The 22,552-nt window shown below is 43.5% G+C and overlaps 1 protein-coding gene across 2 annotated transcripts in view; it reads right to left on the bottom strand.

Moving 5' to 3' along the window:
- LOC124596011 (anoctamin-10) overlaps positions 1–22,552 on the bottom strand; it is a 321,895-nt gene that overhangs the window by 12,718 nt on the left and 286,625 nt on the right. For both annotated transcript variants that reach the window (XM_047134964.1, XM_047134965.1), the window contains one exon: positions 5,925–6,173. In XM_047134964.1, the coding sequence (XP_046990920.1) occupies positions 5,925–6,173 (249 nt within the window). The remainder of the gene's footprint in view (positions 1–5,924; positions 6,174–22,552) is intronic.

Below are 22,552 nucleotides of genomic sequence, written 5' to 3'. Positions count from 1 at the left end.
CTTTGTGGGGCCTAACTTGTTTTGGATTGTATGCTGTCTTCGTCAAGAGACAATTCAGAAGCATTGTTTCAATCTCAAAGCATTTTTCCCGTATTCAAAATTTTACTTTACAGAAAAAAAAGCATCTACTCCAGCACGCGGCAGTGCGGGTCTGGTGCTGCCAGCGGCACCTCCCGCCATCTCTCGGCAGACACAGGAACCACTTGCTGCGGCACGTGGCTGCACTGCTGGCAGCGCCCACTGGACGGGGTGTAATCGCGCGGCATACTATGGGAGGCAGGTTCGTCGTGTTGCGTCACAAGACACGTACGGGCATGACGTCAGCTCTCTACTGCCCACACCACCTCGACCCCACTCTGCCGTCATAAACGTTACGTGGCTGAAGTAAACGGCCATCATTTAGCATTTCTCGTCGTACTGAATGTACTTAGACAGCAGGATTCGTTGAGCATGTTAAGCGTAATAAACTTGAGGCACAAGAAATATATAGATAGCTTCAAAAATCTGTCCAAGTCATAATTTTAGCGCGCCGAAAGTAGCCATGTTTTCCGAGTACGTCAATTTCGAGGCTTCTCATTCCAAATGGACTAAATTTTAGAGGCGACACAAAAATTTATTACGTCCTAGAGAACTGATAGGTATCCACTCAATATTTGTTATAGGTAGATTGTAAATAAAAACTTTATACTCCAGATTTCGGTTGGGGGGGGGGGGTCGTTAAGTGCCCCCTCTCTCCCCTCTCTCCCTCTTGCGGATGCCTGTGCCGTTAATTATTTACCAACTACTGTACAGGCATTGCGAAAGGTAAACTAAAAAGAAAACTGAAGAGACAAAAATTTCGCAAATTGTGAAGTAATGGTCAATGCTTAGCTATTTGGATAACATATTGGTATGATGACAAATACTTTCATCACTCATTTTATTATCTCTGTCTTGTGACGGAATTCGCGGTCCCGTCTGCAGCGCTCATGGAAATAACATAATTTGCTTTGGTTCCTCATGCGCTACTAGGCATATCCTTGCGTTCAAATACGTCACTGCAAAAGTAAACTAATTGAAATCATCGCGTAGCGTAAACTGTGCACGACTTCAGCCAAATGTATGACTTCTGCAGAAATGAAATCTATGAGATCAACGAATACACAGTACGTATTATAACTGCTGTCCAATTTACCAACTTTTTCATTACAATAACTGTTTTTCCACAGTATTTGCAACCTTTACAATTTCGCACATTCAACACGGCACAATTTTATTTTTTATGTCCTTGATGGTAAGCTCCCGGCAGTCTTTTCTATGCAGCTTGCATCTATGCGTTTTAATTATTCTTCCACACACATCAGTTTTAAAATTTGTTTTGCGACGTCCTTTTTCTCTGTTGCCCAAAGAAGGTAACTGTACTTACGATACATTTTTACGCTTTCATCCTTTCTTTCATGAAATTATTGTATAATGTTCCAATATCGTAACCAACAGCTTCGGACTAAGTAAATTTCAAACTTCGTAGTTTATTCATTTTCTTTATATACTCAACACTTGGTAACGGTGAAGAATTTTTGGAGCTACTAATAACGCTTCACCTTCAATGCTATATTTCAATGATTTTTTAAATGAGAGTGGACCCGATTGTGCTTATAATGTCATTACCACGTAACACGTTATATTTTCATCGCACTTCGTGTGTTGGCGAAAGCAATATTTCAATGTCTGTAGTAATTAAGCATCAAGTAACAAAATAATGCAACACGAATTTGTACTGGACGTTCTACTAGATAGCTGACTGTTAGCTGACTCTGGTGGACCATAGAGATTAAAACTGCGAACCGATTTGAGTCTCCGATTATGATCTTTGCCTTTTCCGTTCAACGAAAGTAGTAATTAGATACTGGATTTTTAATTTTAGCACCTTAAGCTTTTTAATGGTTCTGAATGACTAATCAAATACAGAAGATTGTTAAGGCCTTGGTGGCCACTTGTTAACGAATTGCCTGATAGCTTCTGTGACGAGTTCTTTGGCCGACGTTTGATGAATTTCCCGATCTGAGATTCTTTGATCGCCGATATTTGTCTCAGATCGGCAAAGGAGAAAAAGGATCTACTTGCAATGTCGGGGATATACTGTATACCGCGTACATGTGGAAACGTCTATGCTGAAGTGACAAAATACGCTCTCATTTGCCGAGACGATAGTTTAACATAGCCTTCAGCTACTTCATTTGCTACGGCCTAGCAACGCGCCAGTATCAGTTACTATTGATATTGAATCATGTACCGTCAAGACCGGCGTTCACCATTAACGGATTAAAGTTAAGTATTCCACCAGCTACGTCCGTTTTTCTAAATTCTAACTTCCTTGTCCTGTTCCAGACCTCACGCCAACCTGCCTGAGCTAAAACGCGTGCCTTTCGGCCTCCTCCTAGTAACACGGTGTTGGCTCTCCTGCCAACCAAAACAAGTTAAACAAATGAATGAATAAATAAATAAATGTAATATGCAGCACGTAAGAGGCGTGTTTTGAACTACTGCAGTTCACTGCCCCGTAATGCTCCCTCAGAAACTACACTACTGGCCATTAAAATTGCTACACCACGAAGATGACGTGCTACAGACGCGAAATTTAACCGACAGGAAGAAGATGCTGTGATATGCAAATGATTAGCTTTTCAGAGCATTCACACAAGGTTGGCGCCGGTGGCGACACCTGCAACGTGCTGACATGAGGAAAGTTTTCAACCGATTTCTCATACACTAATAGCAGTTGACCGGCGTTGCCTGGTGAAAAGTCGTGTGATATCTCTTGTAAGGAGGAGAAATGCGTACCATCACGCTTCCGACTTTGATAAAGGTCGGATTGTAGCCTATCGCGATTGCGGTTTATCGTATCGCGACATTGCTGCTCGCGTTGGTCGAGATCCAATGACTGTTAGCAGAATATGGAATCGGTGGGTTTGTGAGGGTAATACGGAACGGCGTGCTGCATCCCAACGGCCTCGTATTACTAGCAGTCGAGATGACAGGCATCTTATCCGCATGGCTGTAACGGATCGTGCAGCCACGTCTCGATCCCTGAGTCAATAGATGGGGACGCTTGCAAGACGACAACCATCTGCGCGAACAGTTCATCGAGGTTTGCAGCAGCATGGACTATAATCTCAGATACCATGGCTGCGGTTACCCTTGACGCTGTATCACAGACAGGAGCGCCTGCGATGGTGTACTCAACGACGAACCTGGGTGCACGAATGGCAAGACGTCATTTTTTCGGATGAATCCAGGTTCTGTTTACAGCATCATGATGGTCGCATCCGTGTTTGGCGACATCGCGGTGAACGCACATTGGAAGCGTGTATTCATCATCGCCATACTGGCGTATCACCCGGCGTGATGGTATGGGATGCCATTAGTTACACGTCTCGGTCATCGCTTGTTCGCATTGACGGCAGTTTGAACAATGGACGTTATATTTCGTTACGATCAGTGGCTCTACCCTTCATTCGATCCCTGAGAAACCGTACATTTCAGCAGGATAATGCACGACCGCATCTTGCAGGTCCTGTACGGGCCTTTCTGGATTCAAAAAATGTTAGACTGCTGCCCTGGCCAGCACATTCTCCAGATCTCTGACCAATTGAAAACGTCTGGTCAATGGTGGCCGAGCAACTGGCTAGTCACAATACGCCAGTCACTACTCTCGATGAACTGTGGTATCGTGTTGAAGCTGCATGGGCAGCTGTACCTGTACACGCCATCCAAGCTCTGTTTGATTCAATGCCCAGAGAGGTGGTTGTTCTGGGTACTGATTTCTCAGGATCTATGCACCCAAATTGCGTGAAAATGTAATCACATGTCAGCTCTAGTATAATATATTTGGCCTATGAATACCCGTTTATCATCTGCATTTCTTCTTGGTGTAGCAATTTTAATGGCCAGTAGTGTAGTTGCGATGAAGCTGCATTCACCGACAGCAGCATTTCGTGTCTAGTTTGAAGCCGATGGCCACCGACAAGCATGACACTCCTTTCCAGTTCCTGTCAATCAGGATCTTTTTAAGACCGCTGCTCTTACGCCATGTTACACGAGTGAGAATGGCACACCATTGCTTGTAGACATGTGGACAGTCCGCACCTTCCCAGAAAGGTCGAAAGGTGTAGTCAAGGGCACATGGAAACACGTAAGCTCGTCTCTGATACTGTTTCACGTCTCCCAGTGGACCCATGTGACTGCGGTGATTCCATACAGTCGACTGGCACACGCACCACTTCACCGCCATGACATGCGTCAGTAGTGAAGTTTCATATGACCGTCCGATGCTCCTGCGGGACCACTGTGCTCTTTAACTGCGTGACGAACATTTTGTACAGTGAGCTGATTTGTGCTAAGCTGTATCCAAGGTGAATATGGTAAAGATTTGCATATTTTATTCGTTGGTTTTAAGAAGGCCTATGATTGCATACATCGCAAGAGCCTGCTCAACTGTTTAAGGGAGTTTGGCATAGCAGAGAACCTCATCAATCTGATAAAGATCTGTCTGAACGAAACACGTGGAAAGGTGAAGATGGGAAATCGCGTAACTGAGGAGTTTGAAATTGTGACAGGACTCAGGCAAGGAGATGGGTTGTCCCCTATCCTGTTCAACTTTGCCCTCGAGAAGATCGTACGCGAGACCTTCCAAGAGAATGAAGGGATTGAAATCGAAGGAAAGAGACTGGCATACTTAGCCTATGCAGACGACATCTGTTTACTCTCTAGGTCGGAAGAGGAGATGGAGCAAATGACCAAAGCACTAAAGGAGGCTGCCAGCAAATTTGGGCTCAACATAAATGAAGCTAAGACAGAGTACCTCGTTATGACGCGTGGTCATTGTCAGACTGCTGATAATCTACAATCACTGCAGGTTGGGGACCATTCCTACAAGAGAGTGCAAGAATTCAAATAGCTAGGGGCACTTTTCACTGAGAACTCATCATGTGAAGCAGAGATTAATGCGAGAATACAAGCAGCAAACCAATCTTACCACAGCCTAGCACAACTGCTTCGGTCCAAATATCCCTCCAGACAGTTGAAGATTCGACTGTAAAAAAACCCTGATCCAGCCTGTTGTTCTATATGGCTGAGAGACATGGAGTATCGGGAAACAGGACTTCCATAAGCTCCTTGTTTTCGAGAGAAAAGTGCTTCGGAAGATCTTCGGTCCGGTTCTGGATGCAATTACAGGGGAATGGAGGATCAGATACAACCAAGAGCTTGAGGAATTTTAACAGCAGCCCAACATAGCAGGAACTGTCAAAGCCAAACGAATGCAGTGGGCCGGCCATGTGGCCCGGATGGAGGATCACAGATGGCCTCGGAAGCTCCAGGATTTCACACCTACAGGAAAGAGACCGCCAGGGAGATCGAAGAAGCACTGGAGGGATGGACTCCATGAAGGTTTAAACCAAGTATCAATAGATGTGAACGAATGGCGGATAGCAGCAATGGACAGAATGCAGTGGAGGAAGAAACTTCTAGATGCGTGCGGTCCACTGGGCCTGATCACGTAGTAGTAGTAGTAGTAGTAGTAGTAGTAGTGTATCCAAGGTTCTCGGGTGTCCAGCCGGATGCGATCGTCGAAGTTCCACTATATTTCAGCGAATAACCGTTCCGCCATCATCAGGTAGTGCTGATGGATCTGTACCAGGTCGGGTTGACAGAGGAGATAGAGAAGATCCAAAGAAGAGCGGCGCGGTTCGTCACAGCACCACCTGATGATGGCGGAACGGTTATTCGCCGAAATAGCGTGGAACTTCGACGATCGGATCCGGCTGGACACCCGAGAACCTTGTATACAGCACATTCGCTGTGAAAGCCTCGGATCACATATTGTGCTAAGCTGTTGGCAGCGCGGCTGAACAAAATGAAGACGTGTAATGAGAGGGGGCACGTACCTCGTGCTTGAGCGCCTGCTTGGAGAGGTAGTTGAGGCGCGCGAGCGCGACGCGCACCGACATGGGCCGCTCCGGGATGACCTGGTGCAGCACGTAGCGCACGGCGAGCAGGCCGTGCTCCAGCATCACGAACAGCAGCAGCCACTCCACAGAGGACAGCTCGGGCGCCAGGCCGCGCAGCTGCGGCGACAGCGACAGCAGGCCGCAGTTCGTCATCACCGACATCGCGCCCACCGCCTCAAACGCGCGCTGCAGCACGGCGGGTCACCTCAGTCATCCAGCACGGTTCACCATCTCAGAGTTTGAGGCTGTGTCATCTTATTAATGTACACACAAGAAACAAAAATGGTCCAAGAATACTTCCTTGTAGTACTCCACAGTTGATTATGTTGTTCGTTGATTTTACCATTAGGATCTCCCCCATGAATATCCAAACTTAGTTTAACGCACTGTCTTAGGAGGTAATAACCTGAAGATATACGACGGTAGTATCTGTTCACCAAAGAACAGTTACCGTAGATGAGCACGCAGCTTCGGGTTCGAGTCCCGGTCGGGACACACATTTTCAACATGTCCCCAATGAAGTACATCAACACCTGTTTGCAGCTAGGGCGTCCATCTAATTATCATTTCATTTCTAGCAAAGCTGCATGGTCATCTACGGTAACTGTTCTTTGGTGAACAGATACTACCTAGTAGATAGAGTCGGAAGTTCCATGCGGCTTTTCGCGGATGATGCTGTAGTATACAGAGAAGTTGCAGCATTAGAAAATTGTAGCGAAATGCAGGAAGATCTGCAGCGGATAGGCACTTGGTGCAGGGAGTGGCAACTGACCCGTAACACAGACAAATGTAATTTATTGCGAATACATAGAAAGAAGGATCCTTTATTGTATGATTATATGATAGCGGAACAAACACTGGTAGCAATTACTTCTGTAAAATATCTGCGAGTATGTGTACGGAACGATTTGAAGTGGAATGATCATGTAAAATTAATTGTTGGTAAGGCGGGTGGCAGGTTGAGATTCATTGGGAGAGTCAACGAAGGAGGTGGCTTACAGAACACTCGTTCGGCCTATACTTGAGTATTGCTCATCAGTGTGGGATCCGTACCAGGTCGAGTTGACAGAGGAGATAGAGAAGATCCAAAGAAGAGCGGCGCGTTTCGTCACAGGGTTATTTGGTAAGCGTGATAGCGTTACGGAGGTGTTTAGGAAACTCAAGTGGCAGACTCTGCAAGAGAGGCGCTCTGCGTTGCGGTGTAGCTTATGTCCAGGTTTCGAGAGGGTGCGTTTCTGGATGAGGTATCGAATATATTGCGTCCCCCTACTTATACCTCCCGAGGAGATCACAAATGTAAAATTAGAGAGATTAGAGCGCGCACGGAGGCTTTCCGGCAGTCGTTCTTCCCGCGAACCATACGCGAGTGGAACAGGAAAGGGAGATAATGACAGTGGCACGTAGGGTGCCCTCCGCCACACACCGTTGGGTGGCTTGCGGAGTATAAATGTAGATGTAGATGTAGACATATATAGTTAAAATATGGGTTCCCAGCCATTGACCTTCTTGTGCGAACGCACATGCTATGCCCGAACTCGTACAGGACTTGGTAGATTAATCTGCCACGAGTAATGAGTACGATGGGCAAACATCTATTAGGCGCACTACGAATGTAGTGGTGTGGACATGTTGGGAATGTGGGTCTCACGGGGAGCGTGCAAGGGATAAGTCCCTGCAGGTGCACTATCGTCTGTGCCCTCGGTGGTTCAGATGGATAGAGCGTCTGCCATGTAAGCAGGAGATCCCTGGTTCCAGTCCCGGAGGGGGCACACATTTTCAACATGTCCCCAATGAAGTACATCAACGGCTGTTTGCAGCTAGGGTGCCCTTTTAATTATCATTTCATTAAAGATATCTAATGCCACACCTCTCACATCTAGTTTCTAATTTGAATATATCTACTGACAAATATCGACGATCGTGATCTGAAAACCATCGTCAGTTGTACCAAGAGTCTCTGCATGATGTGGAAACAGAAGTGTGTTGTGCAACCATAACGTCTGATAGATTGGTGAACAATGCACTCTGCTTTTTTTTCTGGAGCATTAACAACCAACGAAGGAATCTATGGTTATATGAGCGAGACAATGCAAGACCACGGCAGTACTACGTGGTGAATATTTCATCCATAAAAAGAGTGCATCGTGAGGGCTGCGACTGTCGATAAATACAAACAAAACAGTTTTCATTGTGAGTCATTTACATTGTCACAACGCGTTTCGATGGTTCACACTATCACCTCGTAATTTACAATTTCATTGCACAGAAATTTATTTAAACACTCCCAATCATTACCCAATAAGTTCACCCTACAAGATACATAAATGTTCTGTTGTAATCTTATATATAAGAATCTTGTATATAAGAATTTAATATAACGTCTGAACTGGGGACATGTCCATATCATGTTGAAAAAAAAAACGGTTCCAATTGCTCTGAGCACTACGTGACTTAACATCCGAGGCCATCAGTCCCCTAGAACTTAGAACTACTTAAACCTAATTAACCTAAGGACATGACACACATCCATGCCCGAGGCAGGATTCGAACCTGCGACGTAGCGGTCGCGCGGTTCCAGACTGAAGCGCCTAGAACGGCTCGACCACTCCAGCCGGCTATCATGTTGCAGCCCATTCATATTTTTTAAAACACAAGAAAAATATACGTCGTTATACAAACATTCAGTACAATAATTCAAGAATGATGTAGAGCAATGAATAACCAAGCTCAGACTATTACACCTTTCAGTTATCTTTGTATACGATATAAACAAGCACATGACGATGATGAGGTCTCATACTCCGAGGAGCGTTGGGGACGATGTGGGAGACCCGCACCACCGACTAGGCAAGGTCCTAGCGGAGGTGGTTTGCCATTGCCTTCCTCCGACCGTAATGGGGATGAATGATGACAATGAAGACAACAACAATAAGAACAACACCCAGTGATCTCGAGGCAGAGAAAATCACCGACCCCGCCGGGAATCGAACCTGGGACCCCGCGCGCGGGAAGCGAGAACGCTACCGCAAGACCACGAGCTGTGGACAAACAAGCACATAACATCTCCGAAGTAACAGTGCAAACATAATGTACAGTGGAGAGGACATACATCAAGTAGCAGTATGCAGACTTTTTACGACTCTAGTGCCCCTATAAGTACAATTTACAAATTCAGGTACTTTTAACTTTAAAAATGCCTTCTCTGAAAATCAATTTTTATCACCATTAAAAGACACAACATAGCCTACATTGCCCTTGGGCTGCTGCTATGGATAGGCGTCCGTGCTGTTCACTAACACCAACTATGTAATAAACGATTCTCCACCTGACGACTTTGGCGTGAACATCGAGACGGAGAATGGCATAATAAAGGACTGACGCAGAATACTGTTTGATTTGTAAGTATTAGGTGGCGGTTTTGATGATAGAGTACCTCCTATCACAGAACGCTTCCATCATACGCAGGCTCTTAATGCAATTGATGAGTTTTAGAACTCTAATATCAATTGCGAAATTGGCATATAGATTGTTCCGTGAAATTTTAGGCCTGCCTGATGCCTACGCCGAAATGTCATAATAAAGTTACAAGCATGCGGCAGTTCGCCAGAAATTTCGCGGAACAACCTGACATCAATTTTCTCGGAGTTCACGTACCCCCATAAATCCATCCATGTTTCATGAGAAAAAAGGGCATTGCGAGATCAGTCTCGAAATCACTCTCAGACCACCATAGACAGTTGCACGGCTGACATCGACAGTAGTGTCAGAGTTGGCCAGCTGCTGCTCTGCCGTCTAACTCTGCAAGGCTTCAGTCTTAGTGTGCGACTAGCTCCGTGTGCAGACGCTACTTACTCAGCTTTCTTTGCGGGGTTGATCCTGACTCCAATTTATTCTCCGCTGAAACCGATGTGCCACCTGCCACACTCTCCGAGCAAACAACCGGACTATTATACGGTAATCTCAGCCCGTCTGCAGGAACTATTTCAGAAGAAAAGCTGTGAGGACCATGCTGAATAGGCGAAAGGTAGAAGCCACCATTATGGATGTGAAAATGGCGATGAAGACCACCAGATGGTGTCCTTAAGAGGGGTTACGTGCTCGGTATTGTGGAACCTAGTGGTGAATGAACTGATTGCTACAGATTATCTTTCCCCAAAGATACGCAAAAGAGTTAGTCATAGTAATACTTGACTAATTTGCAACTACCGTTAGAGCGCTGGTACAGTGCGCTCTGAACTGGTGTAAAACAGGATCTAAGGCCCATTTGCAAGAAAACTGTTGTTGTATCCAGGACATATACTGGAAGCTCAAGCTCGTCAACGAAATTTTACCAGCAGAGGAAGTAGTGAAGTATATAGGGATAACTAACATAGACCCAACACATAAATAATATAAGTTCCAAGGAAGAAGTGCTCTCTTGTGCACTAGAAGGACTTGTGGGGAAAAAACTGGGATCTAAGTTCCTGAAGCATGTAGCACACCTCTGTAGTAAGACCTATGAAAACATAGGAGCTACAACATAGCGGAATGTAGAACAGAAGGTGGCTGCCAAGGAGCAGAGATTGGCCTGCTCAGTCATAACAAGCGGAATTAGCATCACACCCACTGCTGGGATGGAAACCACGCTACGGATGCAACTACAGGAATATGCATTTTAAAAACTTGAAAAACACCGGAAACCTTCTGGATATTCATAGTCCGACACTAATATAATGAAAGTTGTACGTATAGGAACGGACGAACAAACCGCTGCGAATATGTAGTGGCTTTCAGCTGCTTCCAACAAACCTGTCAATGTAAGGCGCAGTAGAAGAGCGAACTACGATATCGTTCAGGTGACAGTTTGGTTTTCTAACGGATCGAAAGCAGATGAAGATTCTGGGGCTGGAAAGTACGGGATAGAGTCTAGACTAGTGAGCGCAATCTCTCTAGGGAGATATTCGCCATCAGATTGTGCACGGAGAAGCATCTACGTAGCTTCTACATGGATCGTAGCATCTGCATTCATTCATTCACTCAGACAGTCAAGCAGATCTGAAATTTCTATTAGCCCCCGCAACGAGATCAAAAATTATGAGAGAACGCCATGAAACCCATGTGAGTCTAGGCAAAGCGGCAGCTGCCCAGTTTGTTGGACCGGAAAATGTCCTATCACTAAGATGAACGTCACATCCCCACTGAACACCAGAACTCCACGAGGAAACCGAACCATAGGCGATGTTTTAACGGAAAAGAGCAGTGCGTTTACCATGACGAAAAACGCCTTATCTTAGTGAAAACACAGTACCACTACCAATAATAGTTAATACAGTATCTACTCATATCACGTACACAAAAACGAAAAATTTGACATTTTTTTCCGAAAGTAGCAGTATTCTGAAGAGGTCTCTCAAATATACCGGATGGTTATGATTAAACTTCCCCTATTCAACACGTTATAAACACGGAAACATGTCCAGAGTATAGGGTACATGATTTCCATGCGTCACAGCGCCACCGTCCAATTCCAATTATAGCTACCAGGTGCCGTGATCAGTAATCGTGATTCATAGTCTCACACACCTGACCAGTCGCAATGCACTTGTTGACGTGTCGCCAAGTGCTTGGACAAAAAGAGCAGGGTATTACTGGTGAAGCTCTATTATCAAAACAACAGTAATGCTGCAGCTGCACTTCGAGGATAAGAATTAAGGATGGGTCCTCTTTCTCCACCTGCTGTGCGGAGCATGATGAAGTATCCAGAATGAGATTTTCACTCTGCAGCGGAGTGTGCGCTGGTATGAAACTCTTCCTGGCAGATTAAAACTGTGTGCCGGACCGAGACTCGAACTCGGAACCTTTGCCTTTCGCGGGCAAGTGCTCTACCAACTGAGCTACCCAAGCACGACTCACGCCCCGTCCTCAAAGCCCATTCTTTTTTGAACAGGTTGGCGCTGAAGGACCAAAGACGTGCAGTGTGACTGGCCAGCGTTACTGCTATATGTTTCGCCAGCATGTCAAACCCGCCCTACAGGATAGAGACGCATTGAAATCAATAGTTTTCATGCAAGATGGGGCCCGACTGCACATCGCTCGTCAAGTTTACCTACTTCTCCGAAACGCATTTGGAAACGATCGAATTATCACCCGATCGTTTCCAAATGCTTGACCGGCACGATCACTTGATATCAGTCCCTGTGATTTCGGGTTGTGGGACCACCCGAAGGACAGGGTTTACCAGGGGAACATTCACACATGTTCTGATCTCAAGTGCAGCATATCAAGAAAGACAGCATACCTACGGACATGCTTCGTTCTGCTGTGCAGAATGCAATCCTGCACTTTCAGACTCTTCTGGACACTACTGAGCCCCTTTTGTAATAGTAATGGTACCAGTATGTAATGGTGCGATGTGCCGTAGCAGCACATCGAAAGTGTTTCAACTGAAATGAGTCTGCGTTATTTCTCTTCCCCATGTCCTTAACACTAATGTTACCAAGTTTGGTAGTCGTACGGTAGTTAGTTTCCGTGTTACAACGTGTCACACAGGGAAAATTTACTTTTAACTACCCGGCGTATATATATAGCTCGAGCATCAACAACATAGTCACGGTTACGATGTTGAGCCCTATTTACATCTGATCATTAGGCGAATGCAGGAATCGGAAATCCCCTCACGGGGTTCCCTGCTGGAATTCCTTCTGCCCCACTCCGAACCTATTGGGATATTTCAGTGAAAAGGGAGATTTGCTACAAGAGTCCGCGCCGGCAGTCACGAGCTGGTAAATTAAAGAAATTTTTTTTCAATTTTTGTCTGGGACAGGGCACAGGTGAACACGGTAGAGACTTGTGAGACGACATTTCGAAGAAGCATAATAGTACTTACCAGAATAGACAGAGCAAGTAATGAGATAAGGTGAGAATAATAGTGAAAGAGCAGCCCATTCAAGAGATAGTGTAATCATGCTAAAAGAATGAGACTTGGCAGGATAAGGAGACGGGTCTATGAAACTACAATAGGAGGCAACATTCTTAACGAAAAGCCAAGAGATAGAGGGATTGCTGAAGTGAATGAGTGAAGGAGAGAGAGAGGACAAGACTGGGAGAGAGTGGAGAGGGTGGGAGGACAGGGAAATATGGAGAGCCTTTTGTCTTAAACAGACCCAGCCAGGGGCTGGAAACTGATGATGATGATGACGACGACGACGACGACGACGACGACGACAGTGGACAGTACTGTCCCAGAAACATTAAAAATAGTTTTAGTCCCCCAGCTCCGATAAAAGTTTTCGGTAGATTTTCTCTCTCTCATCAGGCGAATTTTGACGTGAAATCCCCTCCCAAATATTTCCAGTTGAGGCAACCTCTGCCCCATTCACACCCAACTGAGATATATGGCCTTAAATAACAATCTCGTTTCATACAAATTCCCTCATAACCCTAAAGAGCTGAGAATGAGAGCTGTATTGAATAAAAGTTCCCACGCAGCACTAAAGACACCACTCGCATCGTATGTGGAACACGCTGTATTAATGCCGGTAGCAGCGAGGGAAGAGGAAATACTGACTTTGGATGAGTGAGGTGGAAGGCCTTGGAACGGTTTTGCGTATCTGTGAACGTGAGTCCAGGCACTTACGTCATTTCTACCGAGACGCGGGCCAACACCGACTCAAAGAAAGGTCTCGGCGATTGTTAGTGACGTCACGTCAGCTAGGCACGGCGAACGCCAGGTCTGTTGCAGGCAGAAACGTCTGGGCGTGCTTATCACTATAAATCTCTTATTTTTGGACAAAATGTTTGGTATTGTTTTGGATTCTGCAGTTTTATTTCGATGAAAGATTTTCTTACTATCATAAAGCTACAAATGGAGATCATAGTTCTGTATTACTGAATCCTGACGAAACAAACTTAGATCAATATAAGATGCTTTGCCCCATTGCAAGCTTCGGAAATTTTACATTAAAGTAACTATATTTACTCGATCCATTTTGTTATCGAAACTTACTACAACCCCCTTACAATTAACTCGTTTCTTTTATTTATTTATTTATTTATTTATTTATTTTCGTTTGACATCGTCACTGGAAATGTGAACTAATTTACATGTGTAAATGTCCAACTGTTGCCAGTCATTAGATTACAGTCGTTTTCAACGAAAGGAATTCTAAACAGGAAACAAAATAGCTTCATACATCGAAAATACTGCTGAGATTAAACTTTCTTAAACATGCACATTAGAAAAGATAAATATTCCCCTCTTGCAACTGAAAGGAGAAACTTTATAAGATAAAAAAATTTTATTTGATAAAACAAGTATCTCTCTTTTGCCTCTTCTTCTGTCCCCCACCCCCTCCCCCAACGTGTACAATCGCAAGATATTTCATTAATATTCAGTGCTCCTCACCCCATAGTCAACCAAGATTCCTAAAGAAGAGCACCAATATTTTCAGTTTCTTGTAAAAGCAACCCAGTACAAACGTAACTTCCTCAGATTTACAAATAAGGTAAAGAGGCACGAATTCTGTTGCTGCTGGATCATGAAGTTGTTTTTGTATGTCAGTCCTTAAAACAGGTGGAAATTTAAGTTCAGGAGTACACTATTTGTTAAGAAGTGTAATGAATTGCACAATTAATTGATTGCAGAAAGCTCTCAGAACAATGTGTGTTAGTCAACTACCGCCAATAGTTTCACATTTTCCTGTGTCAGAGAGGGAGACACCACCATTATGAGTATGCCTGCAACAGACCTGGCGTTCGCCGTGCCTAACTGACGTGACGTCACGAACAAGTGCCGAGGCCTTCCTTTGAGTCGATGTTGCGCGGGCCCCGCAACGAACTTGTGACGTCACACTAGATATCACGTCCGCCCTACCTCGCGAACGTTTGGTCCCGTGCACGGCCCGCGGGAAATCAATATGTAAGTGAAAAGGCACCCATAAAAGTCTTAATTTTTTAGTGTGCAGGTTCCTTCATCTCAGCTACTGCATTTAAAAGCGCAATTAAGAATTGTCCAACTCGTCTGAAATAGTTTCTCGTTCCCCGCCAGATACGGCTGTTAGGACTCGTAAAGAGCTGCAGTGTAACGTGCTCACGTGCTGTGACATACGCGCCGCTGCCTGTCTTGGGCCTCGTGTCGAGCCGAAGCTGGCGGTGGGCGCGTGCGGTTCCTAGCACGTGATGTGGCAGCGGCATGCGGCGGCGCGTGACTCGTCTGGTGCTTACCAGCTGAGTAATGCGGCCGAACAATGCGAGGCCGGGCGTTGTTGGTGGGGCACCTCTTGCGCGACTATATAGCCTACACACAACACAACGTATGATCGAGCGGCACTGTGCCAGTTGGACAAATAGGCGACAGCAGCTGACGGCCCTTATCTCCTGGTGCGCACTCTGAAAGAGCAGTTCGTCAAGTGTCAGGCGACGGTTCGCATAAGATTCCTTGTCCTGCACAGAACACATTCCGGACGATTCCTCATGGGCCACACACAGCTACCTCATCCGGGAACAAGGCGACGCTCGCCCTTGCTTGTTATCGTTTCCGTTGTTGTGATCGTCAGTCCAATAACTGGTTTGATGCAGCTCTCCAGTTTTGTCTGTCTGAGGCGTAGCGCCATATAACGATCCTGCCTTGGAGGCGGTTAAGTGGGAGATGTGTCTCTGAGCTGGAGAGTCACAGATGGTGACGCGAGACTGGACGCGCACCTAGTTTATGTATCAGCCGATAGAGGACAATATTGGAGAGGGGACTGTGATTTTAGTTTCGATTGTGCCCATTAGAGTGCACTAAGTAATAGAATGTTTTTCATAAACTATTCTAGTATTTTCATAAAGTGTTAGTATGTCTTTTTGTGTAGGTAAAATATTATAAATGTGTTTTAGCAGTATGAATGATGCGTAAGTGTGGTTTAAGGTTAATACGAAGATAATTGTTTAACGAGTCATGTAGTAGGATTTAGTGTGGGAACATTTCGAAGAAGTATGGATACGGACAAAGGGGATTTTTTGTAGAATAGATCTGTGAAGTAAGTTTATGGTAAAGGGAAAGTAAATTCAGATATAAATAACAACAGTAAATAACTTTATGCATAAGCAAAACTTCAGCATATTAGATAATTACGTCGGTAAAAAGTGCAGTTGTTAGGTTTAATATTTTGCGATTGGTTATTGATGAAAAGCGCGGATTGACGCGGGGGAAGGTTGTTTTGCTATTGGCTGTTGAGTAAACTGACCAATGGTAAAGTAATATTCTTCGGGCGCCTTTCTCTGCTGGTAGAGAAGACAGTATTCTAGAGAAGAGCGGGAGCCTAGCCATGAAACAGTTCGGACGTGTGTGATAGTAGTAGTTCAGATGAAAACGATAAGTTGCCGCATCTAGCTGTGTTTTATACATCAAAAGTCTTGAAAAGTGACGGCATAATTATTCCGACGTGTGTGTAGAAATTTCGGAATTTTTAAGTGAATTTTGTGACGAAAGTAGACATATATTCCGTGTGGCGTACTGAGCAGGTCGGTGGCTAAAATCTGTGACTGCATTTGGTACCGACAGACTTAATATTTGGCGAGCATTCTCAATCAAAAACAATCAGTATTTTTGTAGCTATTACGTTTTCGGGAAATGCAACACCATAAACTTACTAACGTGAGTGAAAGGGATGGTGAGTGACTGTGTTAAGACTAGCACGGGCTTGGCAGTGATACTTGTTCACCTAAGTTTCAGAATATATTAATTGAGGACAAAATTTCCAACCTTTCATTTCTTGTGAAAACTTTCTCCCGAAACGTAGATTAGTGACTTTAATTGCAGTCTGGTTCACGTCGAAGTACAGTATATTTCGCTCGGCTTCCCTACTGATGAAATGCTTAGACAATGTTCACAGGTAGGTGCAGGTTCGTCGTAAAGGGCCGGAAAGAACTGCGCCGCCGCATATCCTGTCACTAATCTACGTTTCGGGAGAAAGTTTTCACAAGAAATGAAAGGTTGGAAATTTTGTCCTCAATTAATATATTCTGAAATTTAGGTGAACAAGATCCCTTCCTTTAGTCGGGTTCTGCAAATATTGCTTTTATTACCAATTCATTTCAGTACCTCGTCATTAGTTATCCGATCTACCCATCTAATTTTCAGCATTTTTCTGCAGATCATTTCGAAAGCTTCTATTCTGTGGTGACTGAACTCTATTGTACACGTGTGATTTCTGTAGAAGGCTACACGTAATGTAAATGCTTAATAAAAGACTTCAACGTTTAAATTTACGCAACTTTCTTACGTAATAAAACCGTTGCTGGACCAAAGCTCGAATCTGGGACCTCTGAATTTCGCAGGCAAGTGCTCTACCGAAGGTTTCGTTTCCCCCTCCATCCACACCACCTAGCCTGTCCTTGCGCTCGCCCTTTTTGGCTTCACTGGCCTGGTTTCTTCGCCATTCATAATATTCTGTTCAGAAAAAATATATAACCGAATATGTTCTGCACATCTGTTGTAGTTTCCTTGTCAATAGGAAAACGGATGTTCGTCTGCTGCAGAAAAAATGAAATATAAATCTTGTTGAAACTGGGTGCTGGCCAGGGACACGGTAGTTCAGCGTGTTCGGTCAGGTATGTGGGCAACCTCCGGAATAAAAAAAATAAAAAGCGAGGAGTGTACATCACTGTAATTCGCGAGATGTAATGCGACATCCACACGGAACTGCTCAATAAAGACGACGGAGGCAGATTAAAAGAAAGCGCAAGAAAAGAAGTCGGCAGCGCGAAAGGCGAAGGTCCCAGGTTCGAGTGCCGGCACGACGCACGGTTTTAACCTGTCAGGAAGTTTCAAATCAGCGCACACTAAAATTTCATTTTAGATTTAAATCTGTATTCGATAATAACATTTCAGTTTCTTGTTAACGATTTTCTTGTTATTGTCTGCATTTTATATCCCCTCTATTTTAGCCATCATCGCTTAGTTTTACGTCCAAAAAACTACTACTCTACTAATGTTAGTGTGTCATTTCCTCTCCACTACCTCATGCAATTCGACTACACTATATTACTCTTGCTTTACTTTAGTATATGTTCATCTTGTAACTTACTTCCAAGACTTGCCATTCCGGTCAGCTGATATATCCACAACTTTTTCGTCCCGGACGTTTCCTTTACTGTTTGCTTAACGCACTCACTGAATAATATGGGAGATAGGCTACAGCACTGTCTCACTCCCTATCGTTTACTACCTCCCTTTCATGTCCAACTCTTTGAAGTCCAGTGTGGGTTCTGTACCAGTTGTAGATAACCTTTCACTTCCCTGCTATTCGTATAGCTTGAGAAGAAAACTGTCTCCCTGTATTCTGCGACACACACCATTCTGACAACTCTGGCAGTTACAGAGAGACGGCTGATGCCTAAGGAGTATTAACAGGCAGGACAGAATAAGCTCCTAGCTTTCCGTTCTCTCGAACCACGTACGACTTTTCCAGCCTTCATGTTAACACTGAACCTTTCTCCTGAGGTACTTATTTCATGGACAGACGAGAACCACAAATGTTCTGTGGTCGACATAAATGGGCGGGGAGGGGGGGGGGCGTTCCTGTTTGCGACGCCATCATCCTGTGAGCGTCCGAGGGGCAGTAGCAGTACCAGACGATGGGTCTAGTGTAGCAGGGGATACAACCCGTCGGCTTTGAACAATGACGTCACAAGTCGCCAGGGAGCATGTATTACAAAGATGAAAGAGCTGAGGAGAATGTTGAGAAACAAAGGAATGCGAGAGAGATAAACGATAAACTTTATTTCACATATGTAAGGGCCAGTAGTATTTTCACGTTAACGATATCGCGTGTTTGTATCTTAGTATTTCTCCGCAAAATACAATGGAAAGAAACGAATGAAATTACTAGCAAAGAATACATCACGTTACATGTATGTCAGTTGTATCTCGAAAGTCTTTCGAACTGTATTGCTTAAGTGCAGTACGGGATACAAGTTCAGCGTAGTCGATTTCTTAGTTTCAACTAGCATTGCTGTCCTGTTGTTCACTTGAACTATGTATCCCCTGCTTCACTAAACCGCAAATGAAACCCGATACAAATTAAAAGCTCATTCGAAGTGTGTTGCTTAAGTACAGTCCGGAATACGAGTTCCTCGTAAGGCGATTTCTTTGTTTTCACTAGCATTACTGTCCTGTTCTTCACCTGAACGATGTATCCTCCGCTTCAGTAAACCCTACGTGGAACACGGGATACAATTTGTAGATGTGCTGTTTATTTCGTCTCCGCTATTACTAACATAAAGTAGTATCAGTTTATTCTATCTCGTGAGATTTTTTTTAAAAAAGCCAAAAAACACTTATCAGCTACTGAAGCTTCTGTATCTTCTATTGGGTGCGGGAGTTCCGACTCACACCCACCCACCTCCCAAGGAGTCTGAACTCCTGCACCCATTAGAAGATACAGATGCTTCAGTAGCTGGTGTTTTTTGGCTTTTTAAAAAAAATCTCAGGAGATAGAATAAACTGATCCCACTTACGAATAGGTGGAAATACACGTACGTTACATTTGCAACCTGTTTCATTTTATATGTTTTGATTGTTTATTTAACCTTTGTGTTTCGCTTGTCTTTTGCTGTTATGTTTTAGTTTAGTTTTTTATTGATTGCTTAATAAAGTAGGATCAGTTTATTCTATCTCGTGATTTTTTTTTAAAAAGCCAAAAAACACTTATCAGCTACTGAAGCATCTGTATCTAATATCAAGCGATCGCTTTTAGATTCACATTCAATTATTTTAATGATAGCGCTTATTAGAACACAGAACTGCTTTATTATCTATGCCTCGAAGTGAAGACATTACTATCTATGACTAAGGAATGACGTCCTTGTTCAAAGCCGACGGGTTGTACCCCCTGGTGCACTAGACCCAGACGATTTTAGTCCAGAGTCCAGAAAGACTCAATTGTTATGTAGGGAGGCACAAGTGCAGCAATCGTCTTGCAGTCCGTTGCCAGAGAGACTGGGAATACACGGTCGTTTTACCGAATAGCACTAAACGCAACAACAACGAGCCACAGCTAATTTCACATTTTGCATCTGTAGACAACATCTAAGTTTGTAATGATAATTCTTCTTCCTTGCAGGAATAACGCAAAATGCCTATTCAGGTTTCATGCGATTTTTCGCTAATTAGTCACTCCACCATTTCCACAGGCGTCCACGAGCTCTCTTACCAGCAGGATGGTATCACAGCATTTCTTGGGGGTTGTCAGATCCTTCATTCTGTCAATGGGATGTTTCCAGTTGTTCTTTATTTTGTGAGCTTCTTATTTATGGAAATAAAAGTAATTCCCACCGAATGTGTTCGTTTCCGACATGATCTCGTCCTTAAACATTGGAAGTATTTCTCTTTAACATCATCTCGCGTTACTCGATCTTTATCTGTTGCCGCTGAAAGTGTACATTAAGTGAGAACTGGAGATGCACATACGGACTACCAATGCAGTACGAAATGTAACTCTGGCCTTTCGGGTGTTTTGTTTTTCGAATGTCAATGGATTGGGCCAGGTATTTGCTTGGACTGATTAAGTTTCCGACTTAAGTCCTCTTCATGTTGGTAGCTGACAGCACGTCCAAAATATTTAATTTGTAATTCTTGTTCGAGAATCTGACCATTTACTACAGTTTGACGTCTAATAGGTTCTTTTTATATTTGAAAGCCAACACTTTTTTCTGTAGATACGTTCATATTGCATTTCCTATGCAAATCGTTCAAAATAAAGACTGAGTTTTGCCATTTATTTTCATCATTCTGGATGGTTAACACGCTGACAGCAAAGAGCAAGCAGTTAATGTGACATCAGCAATTCATGGTGATGCCTGAAGGAGCATAGGTTTTCTGTCCCCTCATGATTAATTTGTTATAATAATAATATTATAATTATAATAAGGGGAGACTAAAAAGGTCCCATTTGAAGGCCATGCAGTCCAGAATGTGTCTGTCAACCAGGTAAAATTGCCAAGAGCATTGAGGCACTCACACCACTGATGCAACAGGTTGAAAATACACTTTTGGCAAAACATCGTGTCCTGCTGCGTGAAGAAGTCCTAACTTCCTAGTAGTAGTAGTAGCTTTATTCATCTGTAGATCTCTTTTTACAAGGACATAGTACATGTCAAAGTATTTACAAGTTTAGACCAATTTAAAATAAACTAATCTGTGTACACATGCACTTACAGAGTTCTAGTTAGAGACAATCATTAGATTTACTGCTGGTATACAATACTTTTTTTACAAATAACTTATTATATAATGTAATGCCACACTGTTCAGTCATATCTCCCTGCCACTCACTGCACACACTATTCACATATTGTTTCATAACACTTCACTCATTACACACACACACACACACACACACACACACACACACACACACACACACGCACACACACACACGTTATCTCTGGGCCATTTTCTGTACTGCAACTTTTCATTTGCTATCCTGAAAAACTGAGTCAGCATCTCTCTATAATGAGTGAGATGTTGAGCTCAGAAAAAGGAAGAGGTGTTAGTATTGTGCTTGGGGGTAAGTTTTTCTAGAAAAGGAAAAAAGAAGAAAAGAAACAGTGTGAAGGTGTTATGTGGAATATTGGATGTTTTATAATCATTATTAACATTTATTTGTATAACTTTTTTAACCAAACCCCTACTCTGTTTTGTCTAAGTAATCCTTCAATGTATAAAATGTATTCCATAACAGGTACTTTTTAGCTGCCTTTTTAAATTAGTGTATTTTGCAATTTCTTTAATCTCTTTTGGTAATTTAGTATAGTTTTGTTCCTTGGTAGGAACACTGTTTTGAGTTTTATGTTTATTTTTTCTCGGTAAACTTAAGTTGAGTCTAGCTTTTGTTCCATGGTTATGGACAGAGCTGTTTGTGCAGTAATTACCAATGTTATTTTTGATGTGTACAACTGCATGGTAAATATATTCACATGGAGCAGTTAGCATCCCCAATTTTCTGAACAGATCTTTACAATGAGCTCGACTACAATTTTTGGTTATTATTCTTATTGCTCTTTTCTGGAGTTTGAAAATTGTGTTCATATTTTGTGCACTTGTTCCCCAAAAAAGAATGTTATGTCTGAGTGTACGTATGAATAGTACGTAACTAAAAGACACTGCATGTTACACTCTGATGATAGGACTCTAAAGGCATAACATGCTGATGACATTTTGTTTGCAAGTACCTTTGTGTGTTCACACCACTTCAGCTGGGAATCAATATTCATTCCTCGAAATTTTGCATTTGTTACACAGTCTACAGAGGTGTCATCTACATTTACTTTAACATTGTCATTTTCCCTCTTCAAACCGAAATTCGTGGCATTAGTTTTCTTTATGTTCCATGTCACTTTATTCCTTGTTGCCGAATCATAAACTTCCTCGAGAGTTTCGTTTGCTTTCTCTGCAAGGAGTTCTCTTGTTTTCTCAGTGACTATAATATTGCTGTCAATAGCGAAGAGAATTTTGTCACCATGAGTAACACTACTGGGAAAGTCATTGTTGTATATCAGTAATAGTATTTGTCCTAATATGCTACCTTGTGGAACCCCAAAAT

This window comes from Schistocerca americana, chromosome 2, assembly GCF_021461395.2.
Source record: "Schistocerca americana isolate TAMUIC-IGC-003095 chromosome 2, iqSchAmer2.1, whole genome shotgun sequence".
In the NCBI taxonomy this organism is placed as follows: domain Eukaryota; kingdom Metazoa; phylum Arthropoda; class Insecta; order Orthoptera; family Acrididae; genus Schistocerca; species Schistocerca americana.
The sequence above is the reverse complement of the archived record's forward strand: the minus strand, read 5'-3'. Positions and strand labels throughout refer to the sequence as shown.